General features: G+C 40.2%; 1 protein-coding gene across 1 annotated transcript; it reads right to left on the bottom strand.

Moving 5' to 3' along the window:
- Positions 1 to 1,738: 1,738 nt before the first annotated feature.
- On the bottom strand, positions 1,739 to 19,902 carry gch1 (GTP cyclohydrolase 1). The gene is made up of 6 exons (XM_026153682.2): positions 19,542 to 19,902; positions 13,806 to 13,915; positions 9,510 to 9,565; positions 7,242 to 7,273; positions 6,461 to 6,545; positions 1,739 to 5,514 (listed from the first exon to the last, which is right to left on the bottom strand). The coding sequence occupies exons 1-6, from the start codon at positions 19,900 to 19,902 to the stop codon at positions 5,388 to 5,390; spliced, it is 771 nt and encodes a 256-aa protein (XP_026009467.1). The 3' UTR covers positions 1,739 to 5,387.
- Between the last annotated feature and the right edge of the window lie 74 nt (positions 19,903 to 19,976).

The raw sequence follows: 19,976 nt of genomic DNA, 5'->3' as shown, positions 1-19,976 counted from the left end.
GCTCAGAGTAGAGCTGCTGCTCCTCCACATTGAAAGGAGGCAGTTGAGGTGGTTCAGGAATCTGACAAAGGATTCTTCCTGGGCGAGGTGTTCCAGGCATGTCCTTCCCACCGGGAGGAGGCCCCAGGCAGACCCAGGAAATGCTGGGGCTGGCCTGGGAACACCTTGGTGTTGCCCCAGACAAGCTGGAGGAGTTGGCTGGGGAGAGGGAGGTCTGGGCTTCTCCGCTTAGGCTGCTGCTCCCGCAACCCGGTTCCGGATAAGCGGAAGATGATGGATGGATGGAAACAATATCAAACTTCCTCACACATGCCTACACTGTTTTAAGTGTTTTCTTGTAATTGTACATTTATTTACTCGTGTATTTTAACATTTTGTTACTAATCAAAATTCTAGGGAAGTCTGACATATTTGTTTCACGTGCACTTAAAACAACATATCCATAGTCTGAGGTAATAACTGGATACACACCATGTTTCTGATGTTTTGATAATAATTACAGTGAAGGGCAGTTTTGTCTGAATTTCAGGGCAGAAAATTACAGTTCATCAAATAATTTATTATGTACATGCCTGTAGTTTGGCTATTTGATTTGTGCCATCTGGCGTCATAGATAAACATAAATGGGTATCATCTACAAAGTAATGAAAACGTATGCAGTGCTTTCTAACGATATTGGTCGAAGTAAGCTCGTATAGAATAAGAAGGTCTTATGTCACCAGTACAGTCATGAAGCTCTGTCTGTGTCATAGCACAGAACTTTATGACTGACTTTTGAATCTATCAGATGGATACGATATTTTTCTTGATTTACAATGACTTTTTAAACAATTCTTGAACTAAAGGTAAGATTGGTAATCAGTCTCTATTTAGCTGAGACAGCTGAATAGACTGAGGGCTTTTTAAGGACTGGTTTAATTACAGCAATCTTAAAAGCCTGTGATACATACCCTACTAATCCTACTAATACACAAAATCTCTATCTGCCCTCCTACACAAACAAGACAGGTGCAGCCAAACTTGGCACACAGGTACATGTTAAGCTTTTATTTAGATTACATATTATAGTGATTGGTGGTTACTAGCAACCACCTGCCAAAGGACGAAAAATCTATAGCATTTATGCCTCTGTAACTCCTTATAAAAGCACAGTATAAAAAACATCCATTTTATATCCACAGAACATCAATATTAAAATATACTTATATACCACCATTAAAATTACATTTTTACAGTATGCAAGCACTCAGGGAGACACACAGAAAGGGAGCTAATTAATATACGTAATCACAACACACCAAACAAAACTGTACTTAGGATAAATTGATTTTATTAGCTGCTTTAGTCCTTCGCCCTCTCCTCACCACCAATCAGTCACGGCAGATGGCTGCCCCTCCCTGAGCTTGTTTCTACTGGAGATTTCTTCCTGTTAAAATGGAGTTTTTCCTTCCCACTGTCACCAAGTACTCACTCATAGGGGGTTGGTTCCCTGTACTATTGTAGCGTCATGAAGCGAATGTTTTTGTGAAATTGAATATTAAACTTTTTGTAGCTTTTGTACTTTACATAGTAAAATATTGTTCATAGCTACTTAAAAAGCAAGTGGTGCATGAACACGAAACTTCCAAAGTCAAAAATTTTCCTTGTCTGCTAATGTTGCATGAATTTACGGAAAGCTTTAAAGGAAATAAACTTACATGTAAACTTATGTGTGTGCTGTGAATAAAGACATGGGCGCTGCTGTCACACAGAGGTTTATTTTCTTTGATTAAAAAGTCTTCAACGTGAACACAGTACATGATGCGACAATGATGTCGAAGGGGCCAATGAACAGGCTTTCCTTCTCGACAAGGCCAGAAAAACAACATCAGAGCTGTTTGTTAGCGCCCATCTTCACTCCAACACACACACACACACACACACATATCCAGTCATCATGTTGCACGTCACAAGTTAAAACCTCCCAAAATCTGTCTGGGGACAATTGTGATGCATTGAAATGTAAAAGCATGAACAGCATACACACCTGTCACCATACTGTTCATCTGCTGGCATGCAAACTGTATGCACAAACAAATGCACTAACTCACACACACACACACACACACACACACACACACACACACACACACACACACACACACACACACTTCATTTGCCTCTCATGGAAATGACAAATTCCAGTTTGGTTGATAAAGATTGGTTTTGTTGTGAGAAGCGAGTTGGCACATGAAGGCAGGCCCTTGCAAAGGACCATAAAACTAATGACAACGAAAAAAATCAAATAAAACTCAGAACACTGGTGTAATGTAAAGATGCAGTCTGAATGTTTCCATTGATGATTCCACGCAATTTGATATTAAAATTATGTTAATACAACAACAACAATAATGTCAATAATAATAATAATACATACGTCATGGTAAAGACTCTAATTTAAATTTGAGTTGTAAATTAATTTAAAAAAAAAAAAACAGACTGAAGGGCTAAAAAGTTGTGACAGCAAATTTTAGAAATGAGGTTCTTAAAGAGTGACACAGTGTTAAAGTGACAAACAGCATGTTTAAAGCTCAAACGCATGAACCAATGACACAAAAAATCTTATCCAGGGCTATAGCTGTTTGTAATTACGTTTTCTATTTATACTTTTTTTGGGGGGGGTTCAAATAAATGTAGTTGGAAAGGCCCCAGAGTTCAGAGTGATACTGTTAAAATGGTTGGTCAGTCTAACACCTGGAGATACGTTAATATATGTAAAAACATTATATTAAAAAATTAGTCAGCAGGTTTGCTTTCAAGCAACTTAAAGAAGTCCAGATGCTTTTCTTTGCAAGCTCCTTTGACTACGATGACCTGGATGACTGAGAACCTTCACAGACGTCAGCAGGTTTAGTTTATAAAGACTTTATGAAGCCTGAAAAGAGAGCCCAGAGAAGGTTCAGACCACTTGAATTATAATATGCTGAGAGGTTGTTGGTTTTTTGGATGTTTTGACCAATGGCCTTCAAAGCTTTGCACTGAACCTGTTACACTTGGCCTTATTTTATGTCATATATATTGTTCGAATGGTGGACACTTACATTAAACACGGCCATTTTCACTGTATGTACAAGCTCAGGATATAGGCTGCTCTAAATGATTGGCTTCAGGCCCTTTTTTCTACCATTGACTCTGTATGATGTCACAAGGAGGGGAAATCCTAAATATGGTCGTCTCAGGCACACAGCTCTGAAACCCGTGTTGAACCATTACTGGATCAAACAAATGACGAGTTAATGAGATAATTCTACCTTTAGCACCAATCTGTTGAGAGGAATGGCCACAAAATCAGGTTTATCTACTTACTGAGGAAAAAGTAGACAGACAATAGCGAAAACTAGTATATTTGAGGTCACAACAGCAGTGAGAAGTAAAATGTCCAGACTACAGTGCTACAAGCAATGTTCCATCTAAGCTGCGCGCGTCTCTGCGCACAGAAAATCTGCATTGTGCACAAAAAAAAAATCTAACCTGAATTGAAATTAAAATAAATACGTTAACAATTCTATTTTGCAGTATTAGTCAATAAGTGACTGGCAGCTCCCGTATAGGATTATAACGATGCCACCTTATCCCATAGTCCAGCCAATAATGCGATTCACACTCGTATATACGCAGCTAATCAACGTCGTCGGCAGGCTATGACAGCGTCCTTATGTGCCGACACCGGTGTTTTAGCTAGCAAAGCGGCGTGGCTAACGTGGCTTCCCACCACATCAATGACAACGTGTACAACCATTGGAGATGTGAGCAGGACAGACAGCGGTGTTTTGAGATGTGAGAGATTTGCAACGTTTAGCGCAAATCTTGTGTACTTAGTGTGTAGTGTAGTCAATAGGTTGTGTGTGTCAGAACAATGAGGCGACTGCTGAATGTTACAGGTGTTACAGGAGTGATACATCTCCTGTTGTCAGGCCTGCAGGTATCAGGCTTGTGATGTTCTCCTTTATCTCATAGTGGACAGAAATTATTTTTTGGAGTGGCACACATAATTTGTGTGGCATCAAATTTGATGCAGAACAGCTGATTGTTCTGTAGAAAGTTTGAAATGTTTATTTAAAAAAATGCCTTGGCTGCATTTTTAGGTAAACAGCTGCAAAAAACTTTGTTTACAAAAGTTACTTTTTTGAAGAAGTAACTATATAATTAATTGCCCAACATTTGTCATTATATACTGCATTTTGCAGACAGAGAGTTACAGACTCTCTCCCAGACCACAGACTCATAATACAAGTCAGAAAACAAAAGAAAGTTGTGTTTTCAAAATTGGAGTTCAAGTTATTTTTACTTCCAATAGTGTTGACATACTACACAGGTCATGAACAAGATTTGAAATTTTCATTGTAAGTGGGCTAAAGCACTTAATTAAAAGTAGTCTAACATAAATGTAAATGCTGTAATTTGATTATTTTGGATGGATTCGATGCTGGCGTGACCACAGTGCACACGTCTAATGTTGCTCACAGTGGTTCAAGGGACTGCTCAGGGAGATTGTGTGTTCGCTCAGAGACATGAAAATTTAGAGGGAACATTGACTATAAGTATCTGAGTTTGCACGTTTGACCAAGTGCTACCACATTAATAGACAGATGAAGCCGTTAATTTAAAAAGGGCTTGTAGTGACACGGACTCCTCTGGGCTGTTAGACTGTAATGGAAATATTTGATGTTTTTCTAATGCACTTTGGTCAGGGTTAGCTGCCAAGTGTTGCTTGATGTTCTCTCTGAATCTACTGACTTAACATAGGCACCGCTTTTAGTGAGGACATTCTTTGGATTCTGATTCCTTAGTTTTTCAAACCTAAAAGTATTTTTGTTTTGTTTTTTATGGCTTTCAGTCAACAAAATCTGAACCGCTTAGTGTCAAAATTACAGATAATTAAGGAAATACTGGTGGAAATATTTATGCTGTTAGTTTGCTTTTGTCTTTGTGTTATTTACTTGTGTCAGTAAGTATCCGGAGGAGTTAAAAGGACCGGTTACTTTTACAAGGAGGGAATTCTCTCCATAAACTGTCCTTCCATTTTTCCTCGAGGCCTGTGACTGATATTTGAAAGACAAGCACACACACACAACACAAAAGAGCTCAAAGTCTGTCCTGTCGTCTAAAAGCAAACAACGTGTAAACCAGTGGCCTCGCACTAAAATCACAGAGGTAACAGTTCACTTTAGCCGATGAGCACAATAACACAGAAAACACCCGCCTCTGCCTTTGATGAGATGGAAACAAACACACGCACACACTTGTACAAACACACTCACACACACGCGCAGGTAGCACGGCAGCTGGTTCATGTAGGTTGGAGGTAACCCCAGGCAACAGGAGGAAGGCGAGAAGCTTCATCCCCCTCAACTTTTGATGAGCCTCAGAAACTCGTCGCGGGTTTTTGGATCCTCTCTAAAGTTCCCCAGCATGGTGCTGGTGACGGTTTTACTGTTCATCTTCTGAACGCCTCGCATCACCATACACATGTGACTGCAAGGAGGAAGACAGGAAAGATAAAAAGATTTGATCCAAAAGAAGAGACAAGTGCAAAGACCAAGTCATTTATTCGCTGAGCAACTGAAATGTTTTTAAACGGTTAGAACCTGGAAATTTGTCCAAGAATTTGCGACAATATCATTAAAGGTGAAGAATTTCACATTCAGCAAGCAATTTTTGATTTCTCAGGTCACCTGGTGGGAGGACACCGAAATAATCTCTAAACAGTTGTGGTCTGACTTGAGGTCCCTCTCAGACAGAATGAGAAAGTTTTGCAAATAATTTCCATCATGTTGGAATCAATCTGAGCCAGTCTGTACCGAAGAGTGCAACTCGTCTGCAACACATTTTGATTATCAGCCGGTCGTATTCTGGTTATCTCATATATAACTGTTAACTTTGCACTGTAGGGGGATCTTTGTGAGATTTGCCACATTGTAATAATCGTAGTGTGGAACTAGCTAACAACACTGACTCCTTAGTGGCTTTCAAAGTCTCTTGCACTGTTTTTCCTTGGCAGTGCTTGTCCTGTTGTTTGTTGAAGGTCATCCTGCTACACTGTAACAGACAGATGGTTCATGCAATTGCCACCCAAGTGTTTGTTTAAAGTTCCTGACCTTTTCCAACCCTAATTCTAACTTCCTGTCCATGTGACAATTCATAAAGGGTTTCAAAATACTTTAATGCCTATACCATGACAACATTATCATTTAAGAACTCTTAAGTGGTAATAAGCCATGTTTTAATACAGATCCTGGTTCCTTCTGGAAATGCAGATTTCTCACATTACATTTATTCCCCCTGAAAGTTCGTGCAGTGACAACAAACCTTTACAGTTGGGCAGAGAAAAGAAGACGAATGGAGAAAGCAAGGGAAAGGAACACAAGATAATACATTTTAAAAGTAAAAGGTCATTTCACTTGTTGGTTCATGTACGTACGTTGCCTCGATGACAACTCCGACCCCAGTGGGCTGCAGTGCCTCTGTAATAGCTACAGCGATTTGTTTGGTCAACCTCTCCTGAACTGTGGACAGAGAGTACAAACAGACGTACGGCCAGAGCAAACAGTCAGGGATCAAGGGCAGTGCTGGTAGAAGTATTCAGTCCTCACAGGACCTCTGCTAACAAATGATCATTTACTGTGTTCGTGAGCTTTAATGTGGCTACATCGTTGTGTAAACATCGCCACAGATGGAGCTAATAAAGCTTTAATTACATTACACACCGTCAGGTAGTTTTTTTTTAATTTAATCAAAGTGTCAGGGCTCTCAAAAGGGACAACACATAAACTTGAGTATTTATGAGTTGGTCTTTGTTTTCATGCAAAATGTTTGATATTTTTACCATTTTGGGTCAAATCAATATCTCGCATAGCGGTGCTGAAGTGGTTACTCGAAGAAAAAAAAACAACTCAATTTTTGTTGTTTTTAATGGAAAATCATTCAAAAAACCCTCAAACTCAAACATTGAAGGCTCACCCAAAACCATAACCTGCTTTACTGTGCTTTCTGTACTTGACCCTGTAGGGCTTGACTTTATATTTGGGAAAAGATGGATGGTCACACACATTTTTACATCCAGCCCTTCCTGTCAGATCAAATGCAGTAAACCAACAGAATATTTCCCTGTGAGATGTAAAATAAAAGTGAAATAAAGCTAGTAAAAATCAAAGTACAAGCACACAAAAACTGCACGTTGACAGGAGGAGTTTATTTATTACCTTGTAGTCGACGGCTGTAGATCTCAACAATCCTGAGGAGGAGAGGGAAAGCATTAACACAGCCTCAGGGGAAATATGAGAGCAGTGAGTTTTAGCAGCAAAGATTAAAACGGTAAAAATAAATAAACATTTAGGGCTGACTCATGAATATAGGAAGGAAGACACAAAAAATGTGTTTTTTATGAAAATCTAAGTGAAAGAAGGACTCTGTTTTGGTTACTTTTCACTCAGAATAACTTCACTGAATAGACAAGCTAGAAAGGAATCGCCACATCCTGGCAACCGAGCATTTTTTCAACTAATGTGTTGTCTACAGTATTAAAAAATCCTCAATAATACTATTATTTAAGGCATGTAATCCTTGGTCCTTTTAATAAACTAGTGCCAACTACTATCTACAATGAGCGTATAATAACATACATTTGTATTTTTTTAAACCTGAACTGACTGGGGCTAGAAAAATGATCAGTTATCAAGACTTTTTAATCTTAGTATACGCCCCCTCCTGTCATTTGAATGGACATACACAATAAACCAGCTCCATTCAGTAATTTTAGAAGCAGACGCAGCTCTTGTAGATGTGCAGAATCCACCCGGTCTTCCCCTTCAACCTGTTGCTCTTCTCGGTGAGCAAAACCACTTTGGACAAACTCGACCCAAATCACCTTCAGGGAAATGTCACAAGAACAAACAGGCAGGCAGCATGCAGGAGATAACCCACTTTTTTTTAAGGGAGATGGTGGTGTAGCTAAAATCTTATTGGAGGCTTCAATGCAACTGGAAATTTTAAGCAAACAGCCTGCTTACATTCAGTGATGCAGATAAGACTTTGATGGTTGACAGCACCAAGAGATCATTATTTTATTCCTTAAATGATGTGAACTTTTTTGGTGGTTGTTGTAGGTCCAGGAGTCATTTAGAAAGTGCAACCGTCATGGCTTTCTTATCCTGACATCAAATGTGATGCGAACAAGTCTTCCCGAGTGTTCTCGAGGCTTTAGCTGGTTTGGGCTCACTATCCACTGAGAGAACGATTGCCTGGCTGTTTTTCTTTTCCCCTAAAGATAATGTGATAATGGACACAATGTGCTTTGTTTTAAAGGTGCAAAAGGGTCTGTATCTGTATAAATACACTTTATAATCATTTTTAATCATTTGATCATGACTGTGAAGCAAATTTGATGACTCTCTGACATGTGTAATAAAGCAGCGGTCCCCAACCTTTTTTGCGCCACGGACCGGTTTATGCCCGACAATATTTTCACGGACTGGCCTTTAAGGTGTCGCGGATAAATACAACAAAATAAAACTAGTACCGGTACCGAAAAAAAGAAAATTTATTCATAACACACGTGAAAAGACCCAGGAAAACCGAGTAAACGATAAAAACGATAACAAAATAACGCTGAAAACCAATAAAACCCCTGAAAACTATACATTTCACACCTGAGCCTCAACTCTCGCGGCCCGGTACCAAACGACTCACGGACCGGTACCGGTCCGAGGCCCGGGGGTTGGGGACCGCTGTAATAAAGGAATAACAAAATTATAATAAAATAACATTGGATGGAACAAAGCGCAAGGCAGTATTTTAAAGGTTATTCTTTGCAGGTCTAAATGTTTGTTAACCAAATTTGAACTATATCAGCAGGCTGATAATATATTAGCCATTTGCTGATATACTGGTATTGGCATTTGTAAAAGTAGATAAATGAAAATTTAAAAAGTACAGAGGAGACAGCAGAAACAGAAAAAACAAGTCATAATTACTAAATATCGGTACTGGCATCTGTCTTAAAAACTCGTGTATAATGATGTGAAGCTTCACTGGCGATCTGCCTGAAAACAAAGCCAAACTTTATAAAGAAACCTTATGACCGCAATCATGAATATCAAGAGCTGTCACTCTTATGTCAGTATATTTTTTATTATTTTAATTATTTTGTTAGGAAAAAAAACAACATTGTGATGTTCTCCATAACAGAAAAATAACTATATTCTCTTGAGATAATCTTAAAACTTAATCTGAAAGTGTAGTTTACTGATTCCACTTGTAGGGATTTCACTTAGAGATGCTCTAAGTGAACGGTGTAGCTGCTGCCGTCGCAGTGACTCTCCAGTACTGCGTTAGTAAGGGGTGTTAGCCTGTAAGCCTGAGGGTATTGGGGTCAGTGGGTAGTACACACACAAGTTTTAATAATCAGCTTAAACACACACACACACGCACAGATAATGTGACAGTTATGACAATAGAGTAAATGTACTTACCTGGCTAGCTTGCTGAGGCCCAGAACTCTCTTGTTTGGGAGGTATCCAATGTGAACCTGCAGAAAGTGACAAGCTCAAGGTTAACCCTGCTCTCATTCTGGCTTATGATACAACTCACTAATGGTATAATTATGAACTGAGGTGTTACTGATCCCAGCTCAGCTCAACGCTGCACGGCGGGACAGCTGTTGCTGAACGTGTCAGCCAGTATAGCTAAAGCTCTCGACCTCATTAGCCTCAGTTCTGATCGTTTCACATACTAATTTGACTACGTTCAAATCTAATCTTCAGCTTCTCGTAACATAATCAGAGTTTCTCGAAACTCATCACCAAGTAGCTGCTGGGCTCACAGCAGATGTCTGCCCCTCCCTGGTTTCTTCCTGTTAAAAGGGAGTTTTTCCTCCCCGCTGTTGCCAAATGCTTGCTCATACAAAGTTGTGTGCTTGTTGGAGTTTTTTCTGTATAACTGTAGTGACCTTACAATATAAAACATCTTGAGGCGACTATTGTTGTGATTTGATGTTGAATAAGTAAAATTGAACTGACTGTACAGGATACTGACCCTCCCCGTTTTCTTATTAGCCGTGCTTTCATGACACAATTCTTTCTGATACTCCAATAAATAAAGATTCAGTTGCACAACTAAAACAAGTGTGGCCACGTTATTCTTAGCAGAAACCTTTATCTTGACCCGGATGGGCCTCACAGGCCGCTGGTTGCCCCAATCATGTAATAAAGCTGTTCTTTTTGCTACAAGTGTTCCTGAAGCGTCAACCTTTCTCAGATTCATCTTCTTCTCCATGCAGCTTGGAAGTAGGTGAAGTTGTATTTTAATTTGTTCTTAGCCTCAACCTCAACACGGGCTTCTCTTTTTCATCTTTCTTTGTTTTCTCATCACACTGGTGTTTGAAGCTCCAACTCTGATCGATGGATAAGCACATCTTTGGCACAAACCAGTGTTTTAATCCAAGGACATGGCCCTGCTGTACACACTCCTTCCAACCCTACTGGATCTCTGGTCAGACATATTACATCTTTCTTCACTGACAGCTCAAGAAATGCATCCACCCCGCCCAGCAAACTGGAGTTAGTTAAAAGCTTTGCCATCAGGAGTAACAGTTTAAAGAGAAAACAGAATAAAGCCACAGGTGTACACTAATTGCCAATGCCAAGTTTCGCACATTAGGTACGAAGTGAACGTCAGGTTGATACGAACAACAGGAAGGAAAAGGAAGGCAATGAAAACCGAAGAGGCAGGCGGACAAGACGAGAGAAGCGAGAGACAGAGTCATCAGCTGGAAAATCACTGCTCGATGGCTGCAGGCTCCAATTCTCATACACACACATATACACACCAACACACACACTGGTACGCTCCACTCAAATGTCAGACGCAATTTTTTGACAAGACGAGAGAAAGGGCAGTGGCAACATGCGTGTGGAGATCTCTTTTCCCTTCAGATGTTACTTTTTTTAGTTCTCTGCTGCAGCGGCCTGATAGACCGACATCAAACGGGCCGAGCATGGCGGCTGCTTTTTTCACTTATCTGTCCCCGTTAGTCAGATTTACTGCCTCACGCTGTGAGTGAGGAGGGGGCAAGGCAAACAAAAAAAACCTCCTGAGGTTTACAACAGCTTAAGTGTAACACAATAACACTCCAACTCTTTTTCTTTTAATAGCCATATTTTGTTCATAGTTCTAAATATTTTGGCATATTTACTATTTGGAGGTTTCTCACTTAACCTGCTGGCAGCTGTTCTCAGCATCAGGCTCCGATTAAATCATTTTATGATACGAGGAAAATTTAGCGGGTAGGTGTTGAAGTGATTTCTTATTTTGTCCATCTTATTTATAGCACTGAGGTAATGCTAAATCACCTGAATGCACAGGTGTAAAACAAAAAGAAAGTGGTAAACTGGGCGCATGCGTCTGTCTGTGTACAATTTCATTCACTCTCACGATGAATGATTTTTCTCTAAAGATACGTGAATTTAAATGTTGGTGACATTTTGCTCTGTTCCCAGTCAGGATGATCCCACACTGGTTAAATAATGTTGAGGTCCAAACTCTGCAGAGCCAGATATTGTTCCATTGTGTATTTTTCCATCCAGGTGTGCTTTTACTGCATCGGCAGTGTGTTTAGGATTATTGACGATGATAAGCTGTTGCTTAAAAATGAAACTGTTGCAATAAGATCCTTTCGAGTACTGAAAAGATGGCTGTAGATGCAGGTTGTGCTGCTGCACAACCTGCAATGATTTGAAATTCAATTTTCAAATGTGGATTCATCACATTATCGGCCCACTAACTGTATGATATGGAATACATCAGCCTTTTCTCCCTCTTTCCCTCCCTCGAGAGTGGCTACTTGACACATGCCCTTTTAATAAGACCTTTTTTGATAAGGCTTAAGTAAACAATAGATGGATGAACTGAAGGGTCAGGTCACTGCAGGGTTTGTTCCTGTTTCTTAAGGCATGACTTTTAAATACTGTTCACCTGCTGCAGCTAGACTAGCAGCACTTTGAGAATCCCTTTGTTAGTGCAAAAACAGGCTTGTTATTTTTGGCATTTTTTTTTAGATTTAAACAAAAAAATCAAAGAAATTCTGGGTGGCTCAAGCGTTTTGCACAGTACTGTATGCTGATGGCATTTTAATATAGAAGTATCAAAATAAAATCAGGTATTTAGTCCTTGAATTGACTGATAAAAGTAATTTTTGTAATCATTCATATTTTTAGGACACTACTGAATACGTTACCTTTGTAAAAGAAGGCTGCAGATCATAACGCAAGTTATTAAATACAATATTTGGAGTGCCAAATGTCCTGATCAAACCAAACTGCTTTGTTTGTCCACAATTCATAGTTCTTTGGTTTTCCCAAAGCTCAGTACCCGATTGCTTGTTTTCCACAGGAAACACATCGCAGGGAAGAAGCAATTATGCCTGAATACAAGAACAAAGGACACATGTTTGTTCCAGTGTGTTTTCTCTTCAAACGTTTTCTGAAGAGTTGACATGATAGCATCTCTGCTGACTGCAAATCAGTCAAATGTTTTTAAACAGCTTATTCACTGAACAGCTGGCGACTACCTGCCCAGCAGAAGAGGAGGACCGAGACACCGCAAACAGACAGCCGGAGAGAGGGGCTGGATAAGAGGAAGTGCTGCTGATGATGACAAGAGGGGTGGGGGGGATTGATGCACATGAGTGGACACACTGCGAGAGGAGGCGTTTGTGTGATTCACTGCTGTCATCAGAACCCATTTACACCCGGTGGAAAAAGATCAGCTGCCAGCCTCCATTGTTTTAAATGACATGCACCTGCAGGTGAAGACGGAGGGAGAAGGGAAGCAGAGGAAGAAAAGCAGAAAGAGGGACGAGGCCAGTCTGCCGGTTGGTGGAGAGTAATGATATCAAAGGGGCAGAGAGGAGGCTGAAAACAGATCTCAGCTAATCTGATTGCTTCTAGTGTTCTCTGATGTCCAGACAAACGTCAGAGAGAAATGGTTTTTGAAGATACACATCTGGTTGCACGGCTTGATGTTTGTGGCAATTTTTTGTGCACTAAATTATGGGAAAATATATATATAGCGAAGTGCCTTGTGAGTAAAGCAGAGTGTTTGTTTATGTGTCTCTTTTTGCAGTCCAAAGATGCAATGAGATGTCAGCCACATCACATGGACTGCAGCTCCCTTTCTGCCCCAGCGGTCACCTGCATCTTTAGTCATTGTCCTGTTCCCATGGATGTAATTACATTTGTATCTAGTTGGAGGAGCGTGTCATTCTGTTTAGAGAAAATACATTTTTATGTTGAATTTCATAATTTAAAATCAGGTCATTAAACAAATTATGACATTTAATGATGTCATTTTTAAAGAAAAGGTGCTAATGCTAATGCTAATTCCTCCCGCCCTTAGAAAATGAAGAGGTCACTGAACCGTTTGATGGGTATAAAAATGATGATTCCAGTAATGAAGCTTATAATGAACAGCAGCGATAAACAGAAATGTAGCATATTCTGCTATAGGAAAGTTACCAGGTTAAGCATTCAGCTAAGGAGGCCCACAGCAACCCTGCCGTGTCTCGTGGCCTGTTTATGTAATCATTCACTCAGGGAGCATGAAGTCACGTGCTTTACTAATACGAGATGGTGCGCACTGGTAACAGGTTCATTAGAAGGACTACTGAGCTTGTTCTGCGGGCCCCAAATTCCTGAAATGCATGGAATATCCTCATACACCATCAAGTTTGTGCTTTCAGAATCGCTCTGTGTGTGTGTGGTTTCTTTTACCCTGCCAAAGATGGGCACCAGGTGATGTTCACACATGGAGAACATGTCGATGTCTTTCACTATCACCATCTCATCGTGGTCTTCATCGAAGATGGCGTCATTCAGTACGTCTGAGGAAAAAAATGGGAGAGATTAAACATAAAGGAAAAGTCTAAATAAGGAACGGCAGAATAGATCAGCATGATCGCAAAAAGTAAATAATCAATCAACCAAACAAGAAATGCTGCAAAAAATTCAGGTAACAGTCAAATTCAGGCAAAAAGAGGTTTTTTGTTGTTGTTTGGCTTAAATTTTAAAAAACTAAAATAAAAAAAACAAAAACAATGCAGGATTTTTTCTTCTTGAGGGCAGACAGACTGAAGTGAACCAGCCATGCTGGAGGATGCCGGGTTCGCCTTGACCATTCAGCTGCCACGCCCTTTACGATGGACTTCAGTGTTTCTCTCTGGCAAACACCACTGTCTAATTATAGCTCTGCATCCTCCTTCGTGTGGTTGCCTTATTGCATTTTTTGGTTGCCGGGGTTCAATAAACTGTTTTATCTTTTGAACGTGACGGCGCAGACGCTTCTCGCTCTCATCGCAGCAGTTTTTAATTTCCTGACTTGCTATCTGCAAGAGGGAGAGGACGGAACACGGAGGGGTGAGGTCACCAAAACAACAGAACACACTGACTTGTTGCTTCGGCTTCTGCTGCTTATTTTATCACTGTGCACATAAAGGGAGAGGCCTGTGGGGTTGACAAGACCGATACATATTTTTCCTGTCACCACCTTTTTTTGTATTTTAGCAAGCTAACAACAAATTAGAGCAAACCACAGTGTTCAAATGTTGACCTGATCACCAACATTATTATAGCTCACACTTTAATGTCTGAACCATTCATTCTTGTAATCATTTTTCCAATAGACTAGAGTTGCAATGGTTAGTTCAATAACTGCCAGTATTTTTGTTGTTATTTTTCCAGTTCAGGGTTGAAGGGCCTTTCTCAACTGCCAATGAGCGAATGGCAGGATACGGCCTGTACAGGCTGCTGTTCCATGAAACTGCCAATATTTTAAAAAAATCACTGAAATCCTTCTTCAAGTAAAAATAAAAACAGACATTTTTAGCCTCTTATATACGAAGAGTCTCTGTTTTGCTCTGTTTTATTTATTTTATTCTGTTTTATAACACAAAACTCAGGAGTGGAGCTTTGGACTGTTGCTCATACAAAACAAGACTTTTAGAAACATCATCTGGGGGGATAGGAAACCTAAGAAGTGTATTTTGGTCTTAAACAATTTTCAAACCTCAGGCAAATTTCGGTGCACCTCATATTTCATTACAGGGTGATGATGAAGCCATCTACATCCACATGCCCCCCAATTTATAGTGACCATCTGGAACTATATGATTCTAGCTTTAGAACAGACAGAAGACATCCACAGGAGCAGGGCTTTCAAAGCTTTGCAGTCTTTTAAACACTGGTTTTTGGTTTAATCTGGGGATGAGCAGTACTGCTGGCTTTTTAGGTACTTCTACTGGGATCAGCAAAGCTGGATATATATTTTAACCCTGTGGATGGAGGCTTTAAGAATTCCATCTATCTAAAGTCTATGTGGTGTCTCTAAGGCAAGACGTATTGACCTACAAACGAGATCCTGAATGAGTGCTGCCTTCAGGTTGACATGGTAACAAAGCGGTAATCGTGTTTGAAAGTTTTGCAATCAAGAGCAAAGTTAAAATAGTGTGGGAACACAGCAAAGTCAATAAAGTGCTACACGAAGCAACCAACAGTTTATTCAACCTTTTATTACCGTCAGACAAAAAGTGCACTTTTGAATAAATTTAATATGGAAAATACTAATTTTTCCCTAAATTTGGCACCATTCAAAGTATTCAGAGTTGCTGTTTTCAGAGACCCTGTCAGATCATGCATGACTAGATTATTGTAAGATCCAAGAAAACTTAAAACTGCGACTATTTCCAGGAAATTTCTACAAGCTAAAGTCAGTCATTTTTAAGGTTTACTGGATCTACAAATACCAAGACTGTGTGAATGAATTAGGACTGTAAGAAAAAGTGTGAATGCTACACAGTGCTAAGGGGTTAAAACCTGCCTGATCCAGTTTGTTGCAGCAATGTCCTCAGATCGAGCTGTTGTAGTGAAGCACAGTCATCCTTTAAGGTCATTTCAGTCATTACAGCTTCTGAACCTCTAGTTCAAAGGAAAGTTTCATTTCTTTCAGACATAATCAAGTGTGCACCCTGAAGGAAAATAATGATAATCAACATTAACTAAGCAAAGCCAACAAAGGTTGGCTTGGACACCCTGTGGCTGCTAGAGAGAGACCAGGCATTTATCAGGTAATGACAGTGTTACTCATCATCTGTGCTTACAATAGGGCTGCCTCCTGTGTGTGAATGAATACCACAAAGACGCACGCAGAATGAAGAGGCCACATGTTATCACGTTTTGAGCGAAGCAGGAAATGGTGCCGTGAATGACAAAAGACATAAGCAAATAATGGGGACACAAACTCACTGCTCCAGGTTATAGATAAATAGGAGTTTGTGCTGAACAGTCAGAAGGTTTAGATGATGACTCAGATTCTCAGTCACCATGCAGCACATGCAGGAAGCTTTCTGATTATTCCTAAATTTTTTTAAGCTTGCTAAGTGGCCCTATCATACAGCCTGGCTCATACGTAACTGTCTTCAGTGACGAGAAGAACAAGGAGTTTTACACAAGATGTTATGGCCCACAGCTTGATGTCACATTAAGTGGTCATTCTAATATTGGCTGTAGGTTTGGATACAAGGTAGATAAAGGACATCCACCCAGCATTCCAATAGGATGATGCTGCCACCACCATGCCTCACTGTAAGGATGGTAATAGCAGGTGATCGGCAGTGTCATTCATTCATAACAATTCATTATTCACATTAATTAATATTTTCTCATCCAGGGAGGATTGTCCTGTCTCAAGATAAAATGATAAAATTAAGATGGTTTAAACACAGATACATAAATTCAGATTGGAGCAGAAACAATTTGTACATTAACTGTTTAATAAATTGCCAAATAAAAAAAACTGTTGTTTTCTTTATTTATTAATCAGCTGGGTGTTCTTCTGAGTTATGATCTTGTAAACCACTCTACAGATGGAGGCATAACCAAGATAAAGGGAATTACTCAAACTTTGTTTGACTGATTTGCAGTGACCCTTTTCTTTTCTTTTTTCTTTTTTTGTTACAATGAGTCCAATCCATGTCATCAAAAAGCACCTTCAACACAACAGAGCTGCCAGACTCAGTCACTGTGTGGTTTAAGCCCACATCCTTCTATCACTGCATGCCTGAAAATGTGGTGGAAGATGTAACAGACCGGCGATGACAATGCTTAAAATTAAGGTTTAGATTTTAAAAGGCCTCCTTTCACTTGTTCATGTTTTGTAAGACATTTTTCATGAAGAACATGCAACCATTTGGTGAGTCTAACTTATTTCTCTGACAATAAATTAAAAAACAAACAAAAAACAAAACAAAAAAGAAAATATGCTTTGGTTTTTTGTTTTTGTTTTAACAATTCTGTAGAAACCAATTTGAGCGTTAATAGGCTGATGGTTAATGAAAACATTAGGTGCAAACTCCATCTACTTATGAATTAAAAGCATGACATTTGCACTAAACAGAAAAACATCTTCCTTTAAATAACAGCCAGGGAAACATTACAGATCAGAAGTCCTGTTTAATCCCTGCATAACTTTTCTTTACTAAGGTTGTGTTCGTCATGTGCTCGACAGCAAGAGGATTTTAGGCTCAGGTTGTGATGAAAGCTGAACCCATGACCCGCACACACAAACACATAAACGCACTGAGCAAACAGTGCGATACTTCTCTCAAAATGCTATAACTCTCCACAAACATCCAGCTGCGACCTCCAATACATGTGTTTTTTGTCTTCTCTGATTTTCAGTAAGTCAACGGGGAGGCTCCTGCAACAACCAATCAGCAGGCAGATGGTGCAACGCCACCGCCTAAACAACAACGCATGCAAAGCCATCATTGTCCATACCATCAACTGAGAAGAGCTGAGAAGAGCTTCAGGTAGATGTAACCATGCTATGAGTTCAGTCAGGTTAACATTAAATTAAAAACAAAAACAAAAAACAAACATGAATTAACTGTCTCAACTGGTGCCCACACATGTTTCTCCATTGCATTCCTTCTTTTTAAAGCTGCATAACACACACACACACACACACACACACACACACACACACACACACACAACCCCAACACCCAAACTACCTCCAGATGCAGTTCTGGAGGGGGCAGATCCCCAAATCTAGCCACTCCAACATGCTGAAGGATGGAGAAAAAAGCCCATGTGGAACTGACACTGCACAGCCCTTCTCCAACGTGCTGCAGTAAACCTCCTCACAGCAGCAGGCCAGCCAGCCGGCTCAGCTGGACCAAACATGACATAAATCTAGCAAAGCCTCGGAGAGTGGGTCTTTTCCACGACGACTTTCACCTAAAAAGTTTTAAAAAGAACTGTCTCATCACATTACCTGATATAAAGGGCTGCAAGTGATGATTATTTACTTTTAGGGATGTATCTAGAAATTAATCTGGCAATTTAGTAGTCATTGGTATTAAACCTAAAGTTTGACGAGAGTCCTTGCACACTAATGGATAAATCCTCAGGAAGCAGGATATGGTGCTTTTATCAAATGTTTTATTAGCTTCAAACAAGCAGAAACAGCACAGGTGAAGTAATGAAAACATTATAAGATTCTTATATTTGTATTTTAGACATAATTATTGTTTTGTGTTTTTCATTTGGCAGGAAACACAAAATTAAATCCATCTTTCCACTGAATTTGTGTTTCAGTTGTGTGTGTGTGTGTGTGGGGGGGGGGGCTTTTATTTATTTTTATTGGTTTTTTTGTTTTTTGTTTTTTGAGGGGGGAGGTGGTCTCCCAGCGTTAATCAGTTAAACATTACATGGCTGTGAGCCAGCTTCTATTATATAATCAGCTTGTGAGGTAGATGCATTGTGCTTATGTGCTTTATTTTATGCTTAAATTACTTGAATATATTTTACCACACTTCTATCTGAAAAGCAATAAACGATGATTTGCTGTGTAAAGCTTAAAACTAAAACATAAAAGATCAAATGCTGCTTTCGCATGAATGATAATTCATGATAACACTGTTATCTGCCTTTCAAACTTAAATCTGCTTTTCCTTTAAAAAAAATCACGTATCCTGTCCCACTACTACTGTCCAAAGCTTTACATTATTAGCGTTATGCATTCACAAAAATATGACGAAAGCCGGCTGAGAGGGGAAACTCTTGAATTTTATAAAAGCCGTTTATAAATGATGGTAATTACTTAATTATGTATTTGTCAGAGGTCTCGTCTCATTTTTAAATTCCCCCCACTCAGATTGGCACCTGTTAAAATACTTTATAAAGAAGCCGATGACCTCGATCACCTGACTTTTTTTTTTTTCAAAACCAATAGGAACAAAGTACACCCCACTAAAACAGTCAAGTATCACTAACTGTGCTATATTTCCCTGTGATGGTCCTGACGGAGCACATGTGCACTCTCGGCTCTTTGCGCACTGAGTTTTGGGACGTGTTCTTTCTCCTGTCACACCTGTTGACCGCGGCGCAAATCCCCGGCACCTCTGAGCGGCTTTGTGGATTTAAAAAACAAAAAACAAAAACACAACTCACCGATAATTTTCTCCTGGTAGCCTTTAGTGAAGAACTGCATGGCCGTGGCAGCCCTCCAGGGGGTTTTGAGGAGTCCCTGCCGCTGCGGGTTCTCCCCGAGACCCCGCAGGATGGTGGTGTAGGCAGCGGCCAGGGACGGCAAGCTCATCTCGTTGTCCTCCAGGCTCCTGGTGCGCTCCTCCTTCCAGCTCTCCATCACAGCGGAGGTCGACCGGTGCGGAGCGGATTCTGCTGCCGGTGCCTGAGGACCGCCGGCTGCCCGCTTCACCATCCCGTCAAAGTGGCCGTTGAGCACGGAACCGCCGTCCCCGTTGTCCTTCTTCTCGTTTGAGCTGTACTTGTTCTGCTTGGAGCGGTCCATCGCTGCGGTTCTCTTGCCTTCTTAGTTGAGCACTTGTTGCATCAGTTTCTGACGGGTACTTTAGTTTGAGTTCA

Source organism: Astatotilapia calliptera, chromosome 1 (genome assembly GCF_964374335.1).
Source record: "Astatotilapia calliptera chromosome 1, fAstCal68.1, whole genome shotgun sequence".
NCBI lineage: Eukaryota > Metazoa > Chordata > Actinopteri > Cichliformes > Cichlidae > Astatotilapia > Astatotilapia calliptera.
The sequence above is the reverse complement of the archived record's forward strand: the minus strand, read 5'-3'. Positions and strand labels throughout refer to the sequence as shown.